Source organism: Achroia grisella, unplaced genomic scaffold (assembly GCF_030625045.1).
Source record: "Achroia grisella isolate CSIRO2021 unplaced genomic scaffold, CSIRO_AGI_Agris_v1 utg642, whole genome shotgun sequence".
Lineage (NCBI taxonomy): Eukaryota > Metazoa > Arthropoda > Insecta > Lepidoptera > Pyralidae > Achroia > Achroia grisella.
In genome coordinates this window covers 3,731,293-3,757,843 of record NW_026712979.1, presented here as the reverse complement: position 1 = coordinate 3,757,843, position 26,551 = coordinate 3,731,293, and the positions used below count along the sequence as shown (strand labels likewise).

The 26,551-nt window shown below is 29.7% G+C and overlaps 1 protein-coding gene across 1 annotated transcript in view; it reads left to right on the top strand.

The window, feature by feature from the left end:
* LOC131849424 (zinc finger protein 235-like) overlaps positions 1-26,551 on the top strand; it is a 72,621-nt gene that overhangs the window by 38,106 nt on the left and 7,964 nt on the right. The window contains exons 2-5 of the mRNA XM_059199501.1: positions 9,502-9,612; positions 10,100-10,271; positions 14,416-14,682; positions 15,440-15,609. Of these exons, the coding sequence (XP_059055484.1) occupies positions 9,502-9,612; positions 10,100-10,271; positions 14,416-14,682; positions 15,440-15,609 (720 nt within the window). The remainder of the gene's footprint in view (positions 1-9,501; positions 9,613-10,099; positions 10,272-14,415; positions 14,683-15,439; positions 15,610-26,551) is intronic.

Sequence of the window (26,551 nt, the reverse complement as noted above, 5' to 3'; positions counted from 1 at the left end):
AGTGTAAATGATTATTCAATTTACGTAAAAACATTGTGTAAATGTTTATTTAATTCATGTAAAACTTTTTGATAAAAGGTAATTTATGTTGCCCTCGTGATAGAATCTATATTCTTGTTAAATTGAATAAACATCTATTCCGCTGTTTAGTCGTAAAAATGTAAGAAATAGACACATCGACAGTCTCTTTTTCACATTTATAAGAAAAGATATCTCCTCCTCGTACAGATAATTATGGAGGAAAGTATTGTAGACTGTTGTATTTTTTTTTAATTTATTTATATCATTATTGATTATAATATCTAGCTGTGATTGATATAATGTCAATAGTGTTTGTTTGCATATTTGTTGGTTTCAAGACTGAATTAATCATAACGAAAATTATCTTGAAGATCACCATATGCTTCTTCGTTTCCTTAGTTATACGATAAATATATATCCAATTTACGTAATCAAGCGTGCCACATTCTAAGTGTATAGTATGTTCAAATAGGAAACCAAAGTAGGACTCCTTCCCCTTACTTCTATGTCATTCATGTAGCTGTCGAATAGTACACAATCAGTATACACGGTAGGTACTGTAACAAAATGAGATGTAATTTGGGATCATGACTGTACCATTTGGTTTCTCGGCAGGTATACCCTACAGACATGTATGGTGCTAGCTACAAGCATAGCGACACAAAAACCGTTTGAACGTAAATATTTTCCATTAGAAATAGGAGAAATATAATTTTAGTTATTTATTAGTCTGCTTTGTATATGTAAAAGATAGACAATGTCAGACTTCGTTATATAATATAACTCACTCGAAATGTCATGAAAATTTATATTAATTTTGAGAAAAAAAAGAATCAATTCTATGTCAACATCCTACGTTATATTCGTAGCTATTCAGAACGTGAAATAGAATCTTTATATTTTTATTTTGTGGTCAAATGTATACATATAGGTAGTTTTTATTGGTGCTATTGATCTATTGTTGAAAATACTTTTACGGTTTGATAGCCCAGTTACATAAGAGAGAAAGACTATATAAGATCACAATATAACTTTGTTGATGCAGAGCTTCGATAAAATGAAAATGATGAAAACGTTGCAAACAACCAGGAAATGAGACACAGGCGATATTGCGCGGGTTAGAATATTTAGCAATTTAAAAATACTCTTATCGCTTCAGCTTATCAATTACATACCAATTTGTAGTGTCCAGTTGCGCGTAATATTATGCTATTACCCCGTTCACCCCCGGCCTTCACGAACTTGTATTATTTCAAAAATCATTCCTCACTTCTGGGCACGTGCTGTATTGGTTACAGGCAGTTATAGTATTTTATAGTAAATATTTAATATTTTTGCTAAAATGTGTTCAATTCTACACCAAATTGTGGATAGAGAATTCAATAAAATTTAGATTTTATTCTCGGACTATTAATAGTAATACAAAATTTATCTTTTTACTCTTGCATACTTCGGACTCGTCTATAGTAATAAAATATATTCAATTAATATACGAAACTCAAAAATTAAATAGCCAAGTTGCTCCATATCAAATGCTAAATTGCCTAACTTATAGTTATAACAAATAATTTTATCAAAATATTATTAGTTTACATATCCATAGTAATATTAAACAAAGGACTGAAAGGATCTTAATAAAGGTTGCTGTAAAGATAGGCTGTATGACGAGGATGGATATAGGTTATCTTTTATCTTAGAAAATGCAGATAAAAAAATCGCCTGTAAAATATTTTTATAAAATAGATATGCGTGGAGATTTATTATTGGCTAACCGAGTTACTTATCGACATATAGTTTATTTGCAGCTGTTGGTACCTTCAGTAAATTAAAAAGTAAATAAATATACTTCTTGCCTGGGTTAGTGTTATTTGGTAAAAAATTTCACTCATACAGAGTCAGCAGCGAATACCTTTAATGTCCTGTGGGCGGTAAACCAACATATATTTATGTTCAGCTGTCTAACGAGCTTTTTTCAGTCGACAGTCAAAATATAATAATGTATGGGCACGAACGTACGCGCAATTTGGCGGTAGTGAGGCAAATAATCGCCAGCGGCGATGACTTGTAATCATGCACGCACACTGTGGTTTCATTGGAGCGTATACGGTAATGCGGCATTTCGTTGTGTTTCCAAGAGATTTAACATATGTTTTACGGTAAGTACAAATCCGTACGCCATAATGTTTTTAATACGAAACGACTGAAATTTGAAATATACGTAGAAATTCTTTATTCAAATAAACTTAATATAAGCACTTTTAAATAGTCATATAATATTTTTTAATTCTACCGCTCATTCGTAAAGCATACTTTTCGTATAGCTTGGTATGATGACATTGGCTAGCTATTATTAACTCATAAAAGTAAACAAAGTCTCCGATGCTATTACCGGAGACTTTGTCTCGTGTAGTATATATTTACAATTAAATATATAACTTATGAGTTTAATTTTGTTTAAAGTCAACTTTAAGAAAGGAAAAGGAAGGAAGATTTACAAATTATACCTACATTTTACTTCGATTCTATAATTTATATATACTCGTACAAAAATATGTTTTGTTTAATGTTATATGAATAGTTAATTTTTTATCACAGTATTATATTTTACTTGATCCGTATTAGATATATATAGAAAAAACCATACAAATACAGAAACACTATATTGTTATTTACGCATTGTACTAAATATTCATTTATGAAAACGTCTACACACGTAAGAAAACATTAATCACATTTAAATTAGGAAATTCTTGTTGGATATATAATATCAATAATAATATTATAACACAACAGTAACAACATGTTCATACAATGAAACCGCAGTTTAACTAAATTTCAACCGACCATTGCGCTGGCATGCCAAAGCGTGCCCGAGGCCCGGACGCCCATTTGGGCTTCTGTATAAGAACATTTGATGAATTACTTACTTAATGCACTGCATTTAAGTTAGTCTACGTATATTATCTTTAAGATGGAAACGAACTTAAATATCGAAATGGGTAACCATAAATACATTTTTTGGAAAACAGAGGTCATTAACATTAAAGTTGTTGCTCAGAAATTATACTCGATATATATATATACTATATAATATAATAATAAATAATTTAAACATGTAAATGCGAAATATTATTATTTAAACAATCTTTAATCATTCTATTGTTTAATTATTATTTTTTCTTCATATATTCAATTCATTCAATCTTTTTTTTTAATGTAAATGATTGCTGTCTGTACTTGGAAGATATACCTATGAGAAATCTATTATAGACGAACTTCATATTTCTCAAATTTTGTCTGTTATTCTTTGCACTTGTGTGTTCACTTTGCTGTTAAAATTTTCTTTCATTGAAATTGGTTTAGAAACAAAAATTATTGTTATTCAGAATACTAATAAAAATAATATACAATCAAAAACAAATACACTTACAAAAAGTTAAATTATTTAAATAATCTTTTTCTTTTTGGAATAGAAAGATATAATAGTTTGTTTTTGTACAAATATATTAATATTATAGAAAATATATTATTAGCACTGTTCTCTATTTAGAATACTATTGTTGGAATTCAAAACAGTTGTGAATGAAACTCGTTACCTTTGGAATTTGAGTACGGGTCAAGAAGCAAGTGGCCGTTGCTGTCATTATTTTACTTCTGCTGGTACATTTAATAGCCATTTACATTTACCGAATAATTTTTGATTAGGAATATATTTCCTGTCTAATTAATTTATGTATATTAATATCTATACTTACCTGTATATTTCTTACAATCTTTACATTACTGACATTCATAACTCGTTCATCTATACTTCGTCTTATACATATACTGCAGTATATAATAATTTTGACTCTTCAATCAAATAACTTATAATTTATCTCAATTTCTCACGTTACATACAAACTTTTACATTCGGATCATACATTCTTCTTCTTTGTCGGTTCCTCAAGACTGAGGGTCGTGACCACCAGGAATGCTCCTTCCAACCAATACTCTCCAGGCATTTCTATCCTGTGCTAAATGGACCGCCGACTGTATATTTTGTTTGACTGCTTCTCGTACAGGATCAGTCCAACGTGCAGGTGCCCTACCTTGCCCCTTCTACCGTCCACGTGTCCCAACATTATATCTTTTTCAAAATTATCTGGTTTTCGGCGGGCCACGTGGCCGAAAAATTTAGCAGACGCTGGAAGCACACAGTAGAGAGACGGGTTCTGATATCCAGTTGTTCCAAAACAGATGCATTAGTGCGACGCTCCGTCCATGATATTCCTAACATTTTGCGCCAACACCACATCTCGAAAGCATCTATTTTGAATTATCATATATATGTGTTGACAAATATTCATCATAGTTGCTTTAATTCAGAAAAAATGTATTAATTATTTCATATATCTATACATTTCAATTCTTTTACCATTGACATGATATATTCATGTCAATGATAAAATAATGAATATGATATTTTAATGAATTTCTGATATAAAAACACTATTCGCGATTTTTTTATACTATACACATGATATTCATACGTCTTATTTAATGGTAGCTATATTGCAAAGTATTAGAAATAAGTATACAAGGTCCATTACGAGAAGCGTGCACGCACGGTGAACGGTTTGACGCCTGAGGCCTCGGCGCTTCTGTGCACCAGATCGTGATCGCTCGAGGTGTGCGCGCGCCGCCATACGCAGTTTAGGGTTTGTTGCATTTAAGGTTCGGTTTAGGTATTATTAATTAAATAGTAATTCAGAAAGTACGAATAATATGATTGGTTAGTCAGACGCGTTATCAATGGACGACGTCGTGATGAATGCAACCCTTGGAATGCCCTTTCGTTCGGTTTATTTCAATTCAAAGTCCCAATGGATGAGTCTAACGCATTTCTAGGATTTTTAATTTGTTATTCATCATATCATTTTAACACTCAAGTCATTATATCAAGCATATTTGAACATTTCGGTTTTTATCGGTGCTATAAAGCACTAGTCCACAACACTCTTCAAATTTTATTCATACTTTTAATTATTTATTCTGACTCATCAATAGTTGTAATCAAAATTAATAATAATAATCTCAGGACAATTCACCCAGCGCCATGTAGACCCAAGTTAAGGTAACTAATGCTTGTGTTATGGGTACTAGATAACTGATACAAATACATACATTACTTTTTTTCATAATTACATACATATCATACATAGAAAACATTAAAACCGATACAAACAATCATACTCATCAATACAAATGTTTGTACCGTGCCAGAAATTAAAACCGCGACCATCGGACGTAAAGCGGTGTGCTAAACCGTGAGACTACCGAAATCGTCTCGGTGTTTTCTAAGCATATATATTTAAAAATTAAAGTGTATGAACTTATTTGGAATATTTTATAAAGTAACTGAAACTGATAAAAAGGGATTTTTGATTATTTCAACACAACTGTTATGTTAAATTAGAGCAAATTTATGTTAACTCTGTCATTAGAACTATAGTGAAGAAATTAATATATGGATATAAATATATTAAAAGTCACTCAACTTGTTTGTAAGGTATTGTTTTGCAAACTCTTTATATTAAAAATGAGCGACAACCCTAAGTTAAATGACCATAATGTTCTAGGTTAGTTGTTGTAGAATTGCAATTTTATGGTATAGTATCTTATCGTGCTTTCTCTTGTAGAAGTAGAGTAGATAAATAAAAAACATTCTTTGTTATTTATTTTTTTACTTTTAATTTATAATAAGTATAGAGTACAATAATATACTAAATTATAATCGAAGTATGTTTAATTTAATTTAATTTAATATTAAAAAAAAAAACTTTGTATTATTTTTAATTTGGGTACATTTTTACAACCGGTATTAATGTTATTGATTAGCGTTAAGAATAATCGTCTTAGTCATTAGTTGAAACATATATTCAAAAATAACGTTTCAACAATAACTTATAAGATTCAAATTAGACTGCCCAATATTTACAAAATTTCTTTTTTAATGTCTACTTCCAAATTTCGCTACCGTGACTCACAAGGACTCAGAATGAAAGACAAAGGCTTTGTCATTGCAAAAACCACCACAATGGCAGAATGTGGGACCGAACTAACGGGACTTTGATTTATAAATGAGAGGGTGAAAGGAGACATTTAAATATGGAACACATGGGCAGAAATACTGACAATGTGTAACTTGTTTATAATGATAATGAGCAATATACAATAATTAATTTTTATTTATTTTATATTAATATAAAATAAATTCATTCTTATTTGATTATAATATAATATAATTTGTATATTACTGCGTTTAGAAGTATACATTTAAATGTTTCTTGGAAAAGTTCTTATTACATAAATTTATAATATAGTTTTTTGAGTAAAATGTAATTTCGTTTACTACAGTATCTAAAACAATGATTTAGTTTATAGTATTTTGTTTTTTAATATCACTGCATATATTACATATTTAAAAAATGTAGACACAACATTTGCACAGACATATATATTCCGCTATCATGATCTGAGTAGGTATCATATTAAAGATGACTATATATCACAGTTTTTCTTAAATATTCACTTTCAATGGATTGTATTTGATTTTTATGAATTTCAACAGTTTATAAATTATACGATGTGCTGTAAACATAATTTTTATTAGTAGATTAGTATAAATTTACATTTTTATTATACAACTTTGTGACCATCAATGAATATGTTACTATCCTCAGCATAGATCGTAATATCATGTGTCAAAATTCAGTTCATAAATTTCAATATTGATTTTATATTACAAAATAATAGTTTTATGGTAGCCGTTGTATAGAAAATATTTTCGGATGTTTGTTTTTTATACTTTATTTAGAAGCAATTAATATTTAGTTGCCCGTTATTCAAGGTTAAACTGGGGCATACAACTAGTTCAAAACTAATAATCTTTTAAAATTTTAATATGTTTATATTAGTAGTATATCAAAAATTTATGGACTATTTGATGGTCATTAACTATAACTGCGAACTATAGGAACCGCATGTAAAATAGTACATTATACGATTTTTATAATACTACTGTACATATGTTTCTTTATTAACGCAAATAACCTACCTAATGGAAACTATAATAATTGGTAAATCGAGACAGCAAACTCCTTTATGTAATTTGATTGGCTAACAAGCTGACAGCTTACTTGATGGTAACCGTGGCATATATATATATGCCACGGTTACCATTACATACGTACATCACATTCGCCTCCGATCGATCCCCCGTCCAATTCAAACGGGGATCGAAATTATAATGGCCTGAGCTGAGGTCCGAACTACTACAGTGCCCTCAGACTAAAGTCAAATACGTCAGGCGGGACTTGGCCTTCAGACGCTCCATAGATCCTTTCGCGGGTTTGGAGTGCTGTCTGCACTCGCACTATGCCTATATATATGAACAGCATCACGTACATCACATTCCCCTCCGATCGATCCCCCGTCCAATTCAAACGTAGATCAAAATTACGACGGCCTGAACCGAATCTCTAGTGGTGCCCTCAAACTAAAGTCGAGAGTTGGCCTTCAACCGCTGCATAAGTCCTTCCGCGTGTTTGGAGTGCAATCTGCACTCGTCTCCTATAGTCCGGTGAAGCTTTAAAGGCCAGCTGCGGCCAACAGCATTAGAATAGTCAAAAAAAAAAGTACATGACATTATCAAGTGACGCCCATGACACATTACTCATGCGCAATGACAGGCTAAAGTTAGGCTCATTCTGCTTCACCTTACTAACAAACGCAATAGAATACTAATAAATAAGTACTAAATGTACGAACTGCATTACAGAATAAATACATTAATTGCATTTAGTGGATTGAATCTTGTGGTACAGCCCATGCTCTCGCTTGTTCATATTTGTAGCAATTTTCACGTCATTACGCGTAACCTCCGCTCGAGCGGTTACTTGAAAGCTGTACGCTGGTCATAGACTAAGTAGTAAATGGGATAGATACAGCAGGGGTAATACGAACTGATAATTTTCTCATGTCTGAATACATAATATGTAACAAATAACGACATGCTGTAGATAGTGGTATTACTGCTTTCTATGTTATTTACTTTTAGGACTTTAAGTGAAAATTAATGTAGATTATATATAAATGTGACTTTGTAATGGTTTTTGACGGTAAAATATTACTAACAACATAATATTTAATATATTTGCTTTTTTATATAATATAATAAATAAGTACTCAGAAAAAATGGATATAACATAACATAATAACAGCAATGGTATTTCCGAACTGATACGATATTGAAACATTCAAGAAAAGAAGTTATACTTTTTTAAAATGCCGTCAAGGTACTTGCAATTCCCCTAGTGTTGCGGGTGCTCATGGGCGGCGGTAATCACTTACCATCAGGTGAGCCACTAAATTTAATTTTTATAAATATAATGAACAATAATGATATTAAAATGTAGACTTTTTTTTGTGTATACTATAAACACTACTATTTGTAACAGTATTATTTGTAACAAAATCATCAATTTAAATAATTGAATGTTAAACAAAGTCAAAAGAATTTGTTGTTATTGATGAAAATGACAAGTTTTAAAACCTACTTGATTTTTTGGAAATATCGAAATAAAAATAGAACTCAAAAATTGTAGTACAATTTAAAAAAAATAGTTTAATATATGATAAAAAAAATATATCTTGTCCTTGTATAATATATTAGAAGTACATCATGTTTATATTAAATCAATACAATACAATAATACATTATAATACAAATTTAATATATTTACGTACAATACTACCTTCTGAAGTACTATCTTCTGAAGTAACATAATTTCCAGCGTCCTATCTGCATCACTTAATAATATATTCTGTGGAAGACGTGATTATAGAAATGCTTCCAATTTACATCACGTTATGATAATGTGGTTATGCATATTGCACTTGTGATATTATACTTAATACCATTTTGTAAAGGTATTAGATACATAATTATAATTAAAATTGTTATTTGAACATATCTGTCTGGATTCAAATCTAGTTTCATTATTCAGATAAATATATCTATACAAATATTATAAATACGATATTGTGTTAGTCTGTTTATAACATTTTCTCTACTGAACATTATAAACTTCATTAAGGAATAAAATTGGTAATAATTAAAGATTGTTCCATAAGTAACCATAGTTGTTTCAATAAATGATCTGGAAAGGGGTAAAATAGGGATAAAGTTTGGGCATATGAATTTGCGGATAACAATTACATCATAACGACAACTACTTGTAAAATTTTACGATTAAATGTCTCAACGGAACTTACAGAAATTTTATGTGAAGATGGATTTTATAGAATATCTGTCCTGATATAGGTTTTATGTTATGTACAAAAAGCAGATGAAGTCACAGAAAATACACTAGAACTAGAATATTACATAGTCATGACATAGATAGTATTTTTAATATATATTTTTTTAACCAACAGATACGTCACCGGTTTGGTCTCTTCGATGAGGTCTGCACCTCGGGAGGGGTTCAAGTACGACACTGCAACTGGATTCGATTCCTTCGAGTCTCTGAAAACTATGGACCTCAAGTGAGTAATTAGAATAAAACCTATAGAACAACTTTTTGAAGAAGTCTACAGTTAACTATAAAGTGACAAAAAATAAACATTAAATAGAAAAAAAAAATTACATTGAATTTCTAGTACTCACCAATATCAATAACAATGCTGAACATGTCGACCAAAGATAGTTTAGAAACGATCGTTTGTAAGTTAAACCAACAGAAAATCAAATTAAAAAGTAACCTCATTGATACAAAATTAAGAGCAAATACTCAGCGGAGGTCTTTATACAATCTTCTATGGATTTGATACACTGTTGAATGCCTGTTGAATGTTTCACATAATCACATAAGAAAATTTCATAAACTATTTGCTACCACAACAACCACAGTAGTATTTGTTTTTATTGTACTTGCACAAAACCAGATAACAGTCATAAATACAGAGTAGATAACTCTTTCTATTCTTAGACTTATATAAAAGTGATATTATTATATAAAAGTGTTTTTTGCAGGTCAATTTAGTCTGCACAAAAGTTAAAGGAGAGCCTGTATATGAAGCAGTGAAACCGGTATCTGCTCACACCGAGCTGGTAGTTTATTACCTTCCTGAGAGACCTGAGGAGATGTTCTTTGTGAGAATGAGAAATAACCTTTATAGACAAACAATGGATTCCATATTAGAAGGTCAATATTGAATATTGTTTTTTTTTTATTTTATATTGTTGCAATGGTAAAGAATATGTGGTAAAGTGGTACCGTTGCCTAGAAATACGCACATCGGACTATAGATATCATTTAACGCGATATCACACATGCGTTGACCTTCCAGAAGACTAAGTTATCATGCTTCTTATCATGTAATATCACAACTGCAACTACTTACAAACCAAGATGCTTAGCTACTAAATTTCGTCTAAAACATAATGTAAAAAATATTTTCTCATACTTCAAGTAATTTGTAATGTATTCCAATAAAAAAATAACGTTAAATGGTATAAAATTTGTATGTTAATAAAACAGAATTAGCTGGATTTGATTGTAATAAAATATATAATTATAAACTATACACAGTTGTAGAAAATATGGCCTTTACATTTTATTTTATTTTTGCCTGACACAGCAATGTAACTATTATGAAAATTATTTTTTTATAAAAAAATAAGATGAATAATTATTGATTAATATTAATAGTTATGTATTTTTTTTTAAAGAAATTTATTAAAACCTAAATAAGTATATGTAGGAATATCATACTGAGGTTCAATAAATAGGAAACATGTAAAGATTAGAATGTAAAGACTTCCTATAAAACCTTAAATGAACCTCACATTTTATTACATACATAGTTATTAAATATTGCGGTAAAATTCACATAGTAATGGACTTTAGCTGTTTATCGTCATTTTATGGCATTATTAGACGATTTAGTTCTACATCTCATATCCGTACCTTAAAAGTCCTTACCGTTTAAATGTCAAGTATCGTTTGCATTAAAGTCTCGTAAAAACAATAATTGGTTAAATGCTGATCTGTACTCATACAACTTGTAAAAGAAATATGGCTTTTTCTTATTTGCCACAGTTTAAAAACGACGATTTTTTCTTACTAAAATAAAGAAACAAATACAGTAAGTAAAACCACAGATAACATAATATTATATAGTAAAACTTAATTTTTGGCAGAAATACTATTTTATTTGTTGTCAAAAGTATGGAACAACTTTATTTTTTTAGTAATACAATCTGTAGAGTGTATCCATAATATATCAATTAAAAAAAAGATTAAGACATATTTATTGTATTACAAACATGATATTAAAAAAGATCATATGCATTCAATAGATAGTTCTAAACAATGGTGAATATAAACTGGCTGTATCAGTTTTTAAGAATACAACTGAATGGGTAGATTGAGATACGGGATTTTTGGTTCGTCAACTTTAGTACTAATAAGGAATTTAAAAAACACTATATTGTTTCTTACAATGTTGAACACGAATAAGTAATACTGAATAAACATAAAAATTAAACAAAAATATTAATTACAACTGTATTTTCATACATTTTCTGTGTTGCCCTTAACATACAACCTCCCAGTTTAGGATGTCGGCACTACAAAGAAGATTCCTACTTGCGCGGGCGTCGGTTCGGTAGTCTGTCTTTGTGATTGCTTTTTTTATAAAGCTTAGGTCGCGTTTAGCATGCTCATCTATATTAAAGTGTTCAAAAAAGCTTGCAGAAATTAAAATATTAATAACAAAATTTTAATTTCGAAGATTGCAAAAACACTGATTGTAATTGATTTCATTCTGGATACACAAAAAGGAGAAACTCAGGTGTCAAGTTGAGAATTTTTCGCTTGTAACCTCTGTGAAAATAACTACCACTTAAAAACTACCAAAATTTTAATACTTACTCCTAGAGTAGCTCTGATAATTTTCATATTTTTAGATATTATTCAACGAAATATCAACAAATGCGTATACGCAACTTTATACCTATAGTATTAATCATTAATTAAAAATACTATTTATAACATTCGAAACGATATGTATCTCGTGACATTGTTATATGCGAAGTTTTCTTTCGAATCGATTCAACAATGTAGTGTATGATTACACAAACTTATTATTAAAAGGCCGCTGTAATTAACTCTGCTTATTTAAATGTGATCTATTTATCTCTATCTAGCAATTATTATTTATCTTCCCAATTTTTATATAAACAGACAAAGTTTCATTGTTTAATTTTTACCACAAAACAGGACTTAACTCAATTAATAAAAAAATAATATAATAAACTTGAAAACATATTTAAAACTATGTTAATATTTGTAATAATTATTTATATAATTTTATTTATATCATTAATTTAGCTTAGCTAATAAAAAAATTCTACCATTAATAAATATTCAATATGAAACAACGATCACAATCTATAATAGAAAAGTTCGTTACTTATAAGTTATATCGATCGCTACATAAATATTACAACATGCGTTGGCTGGCAATTGCATTATTGAGATCATCAATATGAACTATATTATTTATTTATTATTCGATATTATATCAGATAGCGCAACTGTGCACTCAGCTTTACTGCCGAGTTGAGTTACACACGAGCCGATAACGAAAGCGGCACCGTTTGCGGACGACCGCCGATTCGATCGCTGCGGACTATATCGATAAGCCAAACGCAACTGTCAGCGGATGTGTATAAATACATATCGCAACACTTTTTGTAGAAGCCGCGGGTATTAAGAAACTGTTCATTCAATGAGATGGTGCGGACTCGCGAGTGTAAATGGAAAAGTAACAAATAAATATCACACAGCGCCATCTAACTCCAAACCAAATTAAGCAACGTATGATTGCGTATCGTTATTGAAATTAACTCAGTATAAGCAGTATTGTATAATATTTTTTTTATTATTTTACCGCATCATTGAAATATAATGCAGTGTAAATAATTTAGGTTATTTTATAATTTTGTTCCAAAATATATTTCCTGTATTCAGTTATTTAGGAAATCAATTACATCAAATCGGAAAGAATTGTTTTAGATTTCAATGATTTTCTAGCAACTTATATAGACAGAGAAATATTGAATTCTACAAGTCTTTTCAGATTTTCTAGATTTCAAATCTTAATCATTTCTAAATGCTATAACCTAATACATAACTAAGCAGACTACCGAACTATAATTAGAAATAAATTCTCTACTTGAAACTAATTTGTATCTACATAAGTGTACTGAATTTAATTACAACAAAAATAGCATAAGTAACAAATCATTCAACTAGACCATAACAAATAGAGTAGGCAAAACGAAACGCAGACAGGCAACTAGCGAAAGATGCTATCGTCCAACCATCTGTCTAGTCGCCGCGTCTTATCGGGAATTGCCTATCCAAAGATCTAGAAAATACACTATAAACATCCCTAGTACAGAACTAAACGGGAATCTGGGATAGAAACACGCAGCAACTAATTAATACTCAACATCTCGTGACAGCATATAACAAGATTTATAGCAAATCTAGTGATTAAGGACATTGTAGGGATTTTGCAAAATCTCGGTAAAGTACAAACGCTATAGATAAAGAACGATAAAGCAATATTAATTAAAACGGAAATTATTAAACGGGTTATAATAAACGTAAACTGACTAGAATTCCATAGCAAAATTTATGGTTGTAAAATATTGGTCCATTAAATTCACTCAAATTGAATCAAGATTTTAATGTGAATAATTTGATCTATATAAATAAGATATACTTATTATTTTTTGTTGATAATTCTCATATAATTTGGATATTATAATTGTGTATATATATATGTAAACCTTGTTGTCTAATTATTTGATAGACTCGATTTTAAGGTAAGATAATTCTTTCAATTGGTGATATTAATCGAATAATTTATTTTACGTTTAAAACACAAAGTAACTATTTTCCTGAATTTATGTATTACAATCAAATACATATTATTGTTAAAATCCTGAAACTAAACATATATTTTTTTATTTTGTATGTTGAAGGCTAGTAGAGATTAAAAGTGCTTGGATTAAAAACTTTATATATTCTATATCCGTTATGGTTTGTAAAGAATTTTTTGTAGTCTTATTTAGAAAATAATGTTAAATATTCATGATTTTTTATTGATAAAATTATCATATACTCTTTATTGTTAGCCATTACAATAGCATATACACTTAAAGTACTCCTTATTGAGTATCTTTATACTGTACTCAGTATCAATACAATATCTATATATAATGTACATTTGGTAATACTTCCTAAGATATCTGATTAAAATTTTCTTCCACAGACTCACCATTAGATTTATCTACATCTCTTCTTTCAAGAGTTTTACTACCAATATCACCACCATCCGGACCAGAAGACGAACATAAATCAGTGTCAGGTGATTCTCTCACGTCATCGTCGGCTGGATCATCAAATGAACTTTTAGAAATGACACCAAAAGTCCAAAGGAGGCCAGCAAAGTCTGAAAGAGCATTATTGCCATGTGAAGTTTGTGGAAAGGCTTTCGATAGACCCTCACTTTTGAAACGACACATGAGAACGCATACAGGTAGATTTAATTCATATTAATTAATAAATAATAAGTTGTAGCGTATTATTTAATTAAAAATGTAAATAAGTCCATTGATGATTATTCATGTATTTATAACTGCAATCATTCCGCAATGTAGGTATTTATTTCACTTCCTAGTTTATTATTGGCATACATTAGGCTATTTTTAAAACAGCTCTAGTATTATGTAAGTTACAGTTAAAACGCAATTATATATGTAGGTACGTATTCATTAATAATTTCTATCACGAGTGCTTCTATGGCATCCTCACTTTAATTAATTTTGTTTATATATTATACATTGCGTAACGTCAGTAGATTGGATTTCTCGCTACCTGTATTACGGACTAGCGTTTCAAAATGTGTAATAAATTTTATTTCAATTAATAATGTTTAATTTACTGTTGTATTTCATTAAGAATGGAATATAATGAGGTTTAATACATATATATATTTGCTAGTTAATAAATCAAATATTATGCCTCGAATTATATAAAAGACTGTGTACGTTGTTTTTTATTACAATTATTTTTTCTACTTATATATATTTATGCCACAGAAGTTTTAAAATAGTAAAATAGTCAATATTTATTATTTAGATACAATATTTAGATACACATGCATCAAACTGTAGAATACTGGAAAAAATATTATCACGTAACATGTAAAATAGTAAATAGAAATTACATATCTAAATTATTATTTTTCGGTTATACTATTTTTTTTTTACTATATTATATTTTTTTCATTTTAGGCGAGAAGCCCCACGTTTGTATGGTCTGCAATAAAGGCTTCAGTACATCGAGTAGTCTTAATACCCACAGAAGGATACATTCCGGAGAAAAACCACATCAATGTCAGCACTGCGGCAAAAGATTTACTGCCAGCTCCAACCTGTATTACCATAGGATGACCCATATAAAGGTGAGTGGAATTTTTCATTATCTCCATGTAAAGCAATTCTGAATTCTAATTTATTAAATTCTTTATTTAGTTATAATGACATCTTAATGTTTTTTATCCGAGTAAGTGGAAAAAGCTTATTAGTTTGCATTCAAGTTTGTAATCCCAGATGGAGTAGTCTGAGACATTTTATTTAATGATAGTTTAATCAGGAAATATTCAAGGGGTCTTTTGCCATGTCAAATCTTTCGTTGTTTCTCGGATAAATTATTTTTGATCATATATTAAATATATACATACGCTATGTTTATATTTGCCAATCTCAAAAAGTTATGAGCATTCGGGTGATTTTTATAAATGAACATCAGAAATAGTTCATTATATTTTTATGAAATATTCAATATGTAGCAATCAGTGGCGTGCAACGATATTATGTCCTTTTGCCTTGCTCAAACACGGAAACTTACATGCAACGTAAATTGCTTACGAAACTTCATAAAAACACGTTATCCTTGATGGAAAAACAATGGGTTGAGTTATTATAGTTTTTCTAATGATAATTCACATGGCTCGCACATCCTATACTATTATCAGACTGTAAAATTAAGTTTTTCAGCCTGAAAATTATACAATTGATTGTCTTATTGTAAGTACTGACTTCTTATACAACACACAAATGCGTACTTATTGTTAGCAAAATTATGTACATGTATCATATCATATAAGAAGCCTATGTATTTCAAAATATTATTTTAGTAATTTGTAATTACAAAGTTATCTAAAAATCCTTCATACATATTCATTGTATAATATAATTCTGAGACTCCTAGATTATTTTTAAATGTATACCATACAAAAGACTATACCAATATAAATAAAAATTATCCTTATCAAAATTCAGAATAAGTTATTGACTAATTTTCAATGCAAATTGCAATATCTCCACAGAGTAGTCAACCAGTAAGAAATTGTTAATGTAAATTAATAAAAAAACTATAATGCAATGTAAGGGATCGCGTCCTCAAATGTATTATAATTTAAGTGAATAAACAAAACCAGTAAAAAGGTGATGGAATGTAAAATATTCAATATTCTCAAGCCGTGAAACGAGAGATTGTAAAAAGCGACTGTTGCATATATGACCATACAAAAACGAAGATCAGTAACGCTTGTGACAGTACAGTTGGGTGTTGGATCATTATTTCAATACATTTTTATAGCTACTTCACTTTTCAGTAGTAGCTATGTCAAGACTAATATGTATAATAACTACTTTGAGTGTGATATTATAAATATCTTTTTGTAAGCCACCAGAATATAAATAAAATGAATATACTTCCAATTTATATTAATACTAGCTGAACTGCCAAATATTGTTTTGGCATGTAAATTGAAATACTAATATCACTATTAAAAAATAGGGGTTGGTGGCAGGAAACTGAAATTAAGAATTGTATGTATTTTTAATGCAATACGTCATAAGAGTTGGTCAAGCTGTTTCAGAGGAGTTTTGTTAATACAAACACTGTATTAACATAAGTCTTGACGTGACACGAGAATTTTATGTAGATTATAAAGAGAATTTTATAAAAAAAATTAATGTCTCGAAACTCATACTTAAATTCTCACACAAAAAGTTGACAATACAAAGAATTCATAACTTCAGCATTAGAATACAATCCACAAACATTATGAACAACGTACATTAAAAACATAATTATCCGCTTTTAAGAGATGATAATTTATTCCGAAGTGGTGTATTACGGTTCGGTAAAGCTTGGTGCACATTATACGGTGATGTTACCGTGCTCAGTTCCCATAACGCCCCACCTAAGTTTTTACTTATTTAACTATGACCTCATGTGTCCGAGACTTAAGAAAATCACACAACATCGCACGGTGAGTGGTCACAGGGCTGTTGCGACAGCGATTGTAGAATTAAGTCTTTTTTTAAATATATTATACGTACATACATACAATACATCTAATAAAAAAAAATTGCCACTAGAAATTGAGTCCTAAGAAAACGATAAAATATTACTACTACTAGTAAAAACTAGTAGTATAAACAGTAAAATTTGGATGAATGTTATGTTACTCTATGACGCTAGACCTAATAGACGGATTTGAATGAAATTTGTTATAAATCGCATTATAAATTAACACGAAGAATACTTTAACAATTCAGGCAGGTAATGTAATAATCGATACCAAACTATTTAATTTTGAAATATCTCTTTCCTTCTTCTTCATGTTTATCTAATTAAAAAATGAAAAATAGGTATAAAACATTTATATTTTAAATGATCAACAATATCCAATAATATATTCCCAATATTATTGTATTATGATTCTTCCCCATTATGTAAGCGAAGCTTTAGTATTGCTACGGCTCATACATGATTTTAATCTTGTCACTTATTTTGTATATGTCCTGTTTACCATTTTCTGTTTTGCTATTATGTGTGAGCTGAAGATATAAATAAGTCATTCTATCTACTTAAAACATTAATACGAATTAACAATAAAATACTAGCCAGCCCTAGTTTCTTAAGACGCACCTGCGGTCGCAGGTAAAGTAGTTAAGGCGGCGAAGTGCAGGGGCCAATAAATTACCGGGTCAACTCAACGTGGGAACTCACCCTATGGTCAGGCACTGTGACCAATTGAGACTATTGACAATGGACCACTTACGCAATTTAATGCATTGCTTTATATATTTATAATTCATCTACTAATTTAAGGTTTGACGACTTTGTTATATAGTTGCCGAGGTAGACTGTTTACAATGTCAACTGCATGAGCTATCCTCTATCTTCTCAATCCCTGTATTGAAATCGGTGGTAGAAATAAATGGAAAACTCCATATATTTCTCCCGATAAGCAGCTTGCTTTTGTTAGGTAAAAAATGAGATATGGTAATGAAATTACTGTGTACTAGGGCATAACAACTAGTTCACCTTAATGGCAATACATGTGGTGTTCTACTACTGTACTTGGTAAAATTCATGTATAGGAGACGGTTGTGCGATAAAAACAGGTGGATAGTCAGCTCTTTTGTCATTCCAGTTATATAAAAAAATTAAATAATTATACCTCACAGTTTAAGTTTATTGCCCAATCCCGAAAAACAAATTTATTAAACACTGGCTGTTACTTTTATAGAAAGGCTCGTCTAACACATTTCTTGATAAATAAGTTAAGCTTACTATTATAGGTAGTAGTTGAAGTGAACGACATAGTAAAAATGTAATTTCATGTCTTGATCATGCAAATGAAGAAAAAAGCATGTTACTTTGTTTTTATTCATCCTAATCATTTTTGAAATATCAATACAAAGAAATAATATTATCACAAAAACTTGATGTTCAGAAGCGGCTAAAATATCCTACATGAATAAATTATTTTAGATTTGATTTGATTATGAATATAATATTTAGTAACAATATGATCTCGGTACGTCATGACCGTACAAGCGTCTCATATAGCATGAGTTCACACACGACCGTGTGAAGATACGGTCTGCTGGCTAACACTTCTTCAGTATCGTCTTCACGATACGGTTCCTTGGTCATACGTGGGAATAAGAATTTTGGTAACGCATTGGCTCAAATGTTGGTTATGGATAGAGTTACCATATATTGGACAAATACCAGTATTTTATACATATAAACATGTATAGTAATTAATATATTTTTTATTTAATAATTGTACATGAAATCTTTAAACTTATTGCTACATTTATGTAAACAACTGTTTGCAGATAGAAATAAAGTATCATTTTTAAGATTTCAGTCTTCACTGATAACATCTTACATACAACATTATTTCATTGAAAAATAATATACTAAAAAAAAACTCACAAGAATGCAAATTAAATATCGGTGCAGACAAAGCTGCGAGACATAGTGTATCTATATAGTAATTTCTAGATTGCCCTAATAAAGCTATAGTGTCTGTATCTACAATGAACTGTTTATTCTATTGATGGGTTATGTATTGTCCATTGTAACTCTCTGTACCATCAGGCTATTGTATAGCATTGTGATTCAACTCCAAGTGACGTCAACCATTTTCATCTGCTTTGACAGTTGAAAAGCTTTTGAACCGACTCCGAAAAGGAGAAGGGTCAAGTAACTGCGTTTTTTGTAAACTTTATAGAAATACTTAATCAATTTTATACTGATTAAGTGATATTTGTGTTATCTTCTAAAGAAAAGATGTTCATTAGTATTTGAGATTTTGTCATTGAGTAATAATAAGTCGGACATTTTAATTAATACATATTATTAAGATAATTTTTTTTGCAGTCCACAGTGTTAATTTCCATAAAAATATATCAACTAGTACATCACAAAATATATATAAAAAAAGTAATAATTTAATAAATACATTTTGCTAATATCAAATCGCTTAAGTACACGAATCATCATTAAATATTTCACAAATAAATTCTCATAAGGAGTATAGTTGGACAAGGTTTTTCCTTTTAACTAATTTAGCACACTTACTTGACACTTTTCAACTCGTTAAAGCACTATCATTTGTTTGTTGTCCATCTGTGTGTCTGAAACTTGACGCATCACAACATTTTGTCCCCACAATTACTAGCCACACAAAGCCATATAGTGTGGTGTAAGTTAGAAGCACAAGCGAAATAGATAAATGTTAATATCTTATATAATATTATAAAATATAACTAATAGTCGCCTAGTGTTCGAAATTCGACAATAATTAATTTAACATTCAGTAAGACATTTATCAAAGAATATTAAATACAAACAACATTATTCTATACTCTATTTGACTATAGACTTAATTAATTAAATAGTATATGCGTGCGTGTGTCAAATACATGATAGTGTATAGGATGTTTCTTTAATTGATTTATTGTATTTTTGATCCATAATCCATAAAGAAAAATATATTAGCATTCTGCACTCTTCCTGTGTATAAACTTCGTCCGTCCGCGGAATTTTATAAACTCTGCTACCAGTTTTTTCTATTTTTTACATGTTGGGTTTTCTCTGTAACTTAGCTCACGTAATTATTATTGATCGAGATAAAACTCTATGTACCTTGCCCTTCTGGTTGCTGTAAATGATAGTAGTTAAAATTATGATAAATTTTGTGTTTTTTAAAGTATATTTATATCCGCATGTTCTTATACTTTGGGATATATTTTAAATAACGAGCAGGTAAGGAGGTCGGTAGTTGTCTAAGATGGGACTGCGATTTATGTTCTTAATACTTCCAGTAGTATCCATATTGTCTGTATTAGAATATACCTACAATACATTGTTTAATTTTATCTTTATCTCAATAAAAATAAATAGGTATATATAGTTTTATGTAGTACTTTTATTGCTTTTTAAACAATAAAGTGACATTTTAATATTTATTTTTTTAATGGATAATGATAGCATGTTATTTTTCGCTAACGATATACGCTAGCAGAGTATTTTTAGTATGGAGTCTGATGAAGATTATTATTAAGAAATAAAAGGAATTAACCTCAAAATTTTGCGAGGAGCAACGAGTAGAAATCAAATTACTGAGCCATGGGACTCTATAATCCCTATTACTTTAATAAAATACAATACCCCTTTATTGTTTTGTATTAATTCCTCCCGCAATATGGATAAAAAGCAAAGTATCTAGGTATCGTACAGGAATCTAGGGAATAGATGGATCTGACACAAGGTCAAAATGTTTTAAATGTGTCAAAAGGTTAACTGGATTGTTAAATAAGGTCTTGATTATACTTTTAACTCATACTAATGACTTTTATTAAAATATTACAATTGTGAGATTATTTAATCCTTAACCTAAGCTCTAATTATCAACTTCATCCGTGCCGACGCCGTTTGACTGGCACATTACTAAGGAAGGCGCGGCACAAACCGTCCGACTTTTATCGCAAATATGTGGAAGCTTTTACTGAATAAAAATATTAATTCTGTGAATTTTTAAGACAATAATTTTGATCAATAAATTTTACATCTGCATTTAGTAAGTGCATATTACAGACAAATAAAAAATATTACGATATTCCATATTGTTCCAAGAAGTGCGGTGAAATAAGAAAATTCCTTAGAACACGTTTCTCTTTTCATATTCCCCAGTATAACACTGTACATTACCCGTTTATACTAACTACTAAAAAGTCGTTACCGACTTTACGATGGACGCCATACAGCCTTTATGTTATCATTAAAGTAACGAAACACCGGTGTTCGATACACCTGCCGTTATATGGGCCTAAAAAAATCGGAAGGCATTTTTTTAATTACATACACGTTACAATTTCGATGACGTAAATATTAATTATAGTTTGTACTTTTAGATGCTCGCCGATAGTGTCAAATTGACAGAAATGGGTTAATGTATTTGAGTAATCATAATTATATGGTAGTTTTGCCACGGTAGTATACTTAGCTCCAGTTCTATTAGCTGTATATAGGATTAGAGAATTTAATACTTAATAAGAGTTCCTTACAGAAACAGTGAATTAAATATTTTATTCTAAATTTTATACATTACCTTGCCGTTTTATGTTAAACATTGCCTATATAGATCCTTGTATATATCTTAACATCAAATTTTATTAAGATCTGTTCCACCTGTTTGGTGGAAATCAAATATACAAACTTTCGCATTTTTAAGGTTATTAATGAGTATATGTCCAATTAGTAGGTTAGTAAGTGTTATATTATATATTACTTATATTATAGTTTACTTGCTCATATTGTCTTTAATTTGTAATTAAACTGGTAATAAATACCTGAATACAACATACAATATATATTAGAGGTCTATTGGACCGGCAGGCGATAAAGTTATAGTATAAACTACTGGAGTGACATAGTACATTAAAACAGTTTTAATTCGAATCTAATAAGTTTATTTAGGTACGTTTGATTGAAAAAAATTTGTCGTTAAACAATGAAAACAATGACTTTAAAACTTGTGTCATTATTGTTTTGTTGTCGTTAATGTTTTTACTTTTCATTAATCATTACATAGTATAAAACAAAGTCGCTATTGCTGTCTGTCTGTCCCTATGTATGTTTAAATCTTTAAATATACGCAACGGATTTTGAAGTGGTTTTTTTGTTTTTAATAGATAAAGTGATTCAAGAGGAAGGTTTATATATATAATACAAGTACGGATGAACATGTATTATATATGTATGTGCGAAACCGGGGCGAATAGCTAGTATTATATAAATCATAGCGCCATGCATTCAGGACGAAAAAAGTGGAATTTGTGATATGTTATATTGTGATATTACTATAGACTTTGTACGTGGGAAACATGCAACGAATTTAACATAACACTTAAAAAGCTATTTCGCCACATTAGTTTCCGTCTACAACTTCCTAAACAAGTACCGCTTCGGGCGCATTTTTACGACATTACCTAAAATATATACAGAATTAAGAAGACTGCTGTTACCGCAGGAAGTCGATTAATGTGTTTTATTAGGACAACTTTCAAAGAAATGTAGTTGATGTTGCCATTCAGCAGGTTTGAGTATGTTGCTTACTTGACCGTACTGTGAATGTATTATGATTAATAACTTGGAACTTATACATGTATATGCCGCGACATAGCGATTTTAAGAAAGTTGTTTGATAGAGATATGACTGTGAAATTAGTAATACAGAGGCACAATACTTTAATCCTATAACGTACCATTCAATAAAGAAGGAGAATAATAACTAGCTCAAATCAAATCATCCAAAAATCATTTATTCATGTAGGACAATTTAGTCGCTTATGAATGTAATTTTTTGTATTAATGTTTTATTTCCATAAATCATCATAAAACAACTTGATTATATACCTATCAAAAACAAAGAAATATAGAACCAAAATTGATATTATGAGCATGCTTTCTTTCCAAAAAATAAAGGTAATTCTAAAAGAACTAACCTTTATAAGGGTAAAGACGGTTTGTTTATGGGCGCTATAAGAAACTTAAATTTAATACTAAATAAAAATAACTAAATATTATAGATATAACATTAATAATCATAATATAATGACAGGATGCTAGTGGTCTATCGTTTTTGTTACAAAAAACTACATCACAGTACAAAATGTCGAATACATTTCACTCCTCGATAATGTAGAGCAAAATGAAAAGCCCACAAACCAACCTATAGACAATGTATGAGAAAGCTGAAATTTATGACACAGAAGTCTACTCGTTCCACATGATTTGTTATTTTAGTTTGTATGGAAATAAATGTTTTGAACACTGATACTACGAGTATATTTTTGAATTACGGTCCGCATTGAAACCGTTCTCTTTGTGTTTTGCTTAGAATAAGTTAATATAATTTTCAAAATTCACGAAGCGGAGATAATATATTTGTTAGAAAGTAGTATTGAATATTAAAAAGTTAATAAATTACTTCAACGAATACACTAGCTAGTTCGCAAGGGAAAACGATTTTATTTTTTGTTTATTTTAATCATACTGGTTCATGTAGTGTACTGACTAATTTAATTAGTACAGAAAAATACGTTTTATATCCTTTTTTATTTTTCTTCATTTGTTTTATTATAATTACGCATGTGTTTAAAGTGTGTATATGAAAGAAATAATTGTACATGCTTGCGCATTGTATTGTATATGCATGGGTCTCGAGATTATTGTCCTTAACTTAACTTGCGTAAAGATAAGATAATAAAACAAAAAAAAAAGTAAAAAATTAAAGTATGTTCTTTTATTAACGTGAAAAATTATACAGATTTTTTGATGTTTGCTACTTACTATGCTTTAAGCGGCTTAATAAGGTGAAGTAAATTTGATACTCAGACAGACTATATCCTACATTATAAGGCTTAGGCTGCATGTTATCGTAATTCACGCGTGCAAAACCGTGTGTAGAAAGCAAGTTTATAATTAAATGCGCCAGTAATAGCGAAATCTCTGGTACAAAATTGGCGTTGCGTACGTGTATCTCGTTTAATTGAGCTTGTAAACGATTAGGTATGGACACAACCGGGCTATTTTCATTCTTCTCGTTACACCACAAACATATTTTACTCATACCGTTTTTAGGTAAGATACTTTAACCTTATATGTGTCAGCTTCACACACGCTCCTCACACCATAAAAGACCATTTACGCATACCATCAATTTGTACCTCACTGTGGCTTACAGTTTCTCAGAGCCCTTAACACAGAAGCCGTTTCAAATAATGGGACTACTTTTTTACACATCACAAAATGGTTACACGTCCGTTTACATGACATTCCCATAAACGCTTTCTTTTTATTCAAACAAAAGTGCATATCACAGTATACATCAGGTATTGCGTGCTGTACACACCTGCATATACTTGATCTACAAATAATGACTTGTATTTCAAACAATCATAATTCGTTTTAATCAAGCGGCGCGCGTGTGGCTACGCCATTTTGTTTTTTTTTCTTTTTTCAATAATAAGGCAGGGGAATACGTGCAGATAATTCCATTATACGCAATACTAGAGTGCGCTGTAATGATTAGAGTACATAAAAACAAGTTGTGTCAATTATAGAACGATTTTATGAACTTCCTTATAATGACAGACTGAGGCTTCTCTATTGTATTGTGATTTAGCGATTTACATGACAATATGTGATTGAGTAGGATTTATATTATTAGCTGTTACTACTGCATAAATTAGCGATCGACTTAGTATTTTTATTGTAAGTCATTGTATTGACTTAAAACACGCCATATATACTATACCTCATAGACTCATTTTATTGGTTCAGCGACAAATAGGTATATAGTGTGCATTATAACTTCTCGAACAACCATATTGTTTTTTTTTATAGTAATATATTAATTAACCGTTTAACCTTCAGAATATTTTCTTAAAATAAGACACATATAATTAATGTATATATATATATACACTTTTATATATTTATCACATACATGTAATGTATTACATATATAGTATAATCTACGATGTAGTATAATTTCAATACTTTATAGAAGTTAAAAATTTGAAAGAACAATAAATAATAAAGACCTTAAGGTAGCCTTATTACCTCATAATAATATTTCTTAAGAAAAAAATCAATATTCAAAGCAATATACAATGCTTAAGTAACTATATATATAAACATAGTTGTTTTTTATTTATGTGAGAAATTTTATAGAAAACGTGATTAAAACGAACAGTTTTACTAACAATAATTTATGATAGAAATTATTCATTGGACCCAAAAATTCATTGCAATGCAAATGTAACTAATAATATACTATCTAACTAAAGAAGTTCTTGACACTATCTCACACTTTCGGCTCGATGAAAAGAATATTAAAATATAACTTGCCATACCTGTTAAGTACCGGCTTTTTGAATGTCACTCAATACTTAATACGTACGCTTAAAATGATTTACAAATGAATAACAATGATAATTGAAATCTATCCTAAAAGTAATTTGACATAAGGTTCAAAATATAATTTAATAAAGAATCAATATCAAACGCCTACATAGTGACAAAGCATGCCTGTCTAACTTTTTTCAGATGTTGTTATCGTCATTGAAGCTATATTGATTTATTAGTTCGCTTTTAGCAGTATCTGTAACAAAAATAAATAATTTATGAGCGCGTACGATGATAGAGTTGTCTCTTTCATTTCTCCTTAGTATCACGATTGAAAGTGGCAATAATTAATTGATGTTTACTAAATGATAATCGCTTCTATGTAGAACCTACTCGTAGGATATGTATTACATTATAAAATTACCTATACTTGTATGCTCAATTACAGGTAAACTTATTACTATAAATATAATATTTATTACATATGCATGCGTTAATTAGAAGCTTATAAAACTAAAAATGGCCATAATTAATCTCAAAATAGATTCATAATGCGTTTTTGTTGACGACCACGGTGGTCTAGCGGTCTAGCACACCGCTTTACGTCCCATGGTCGC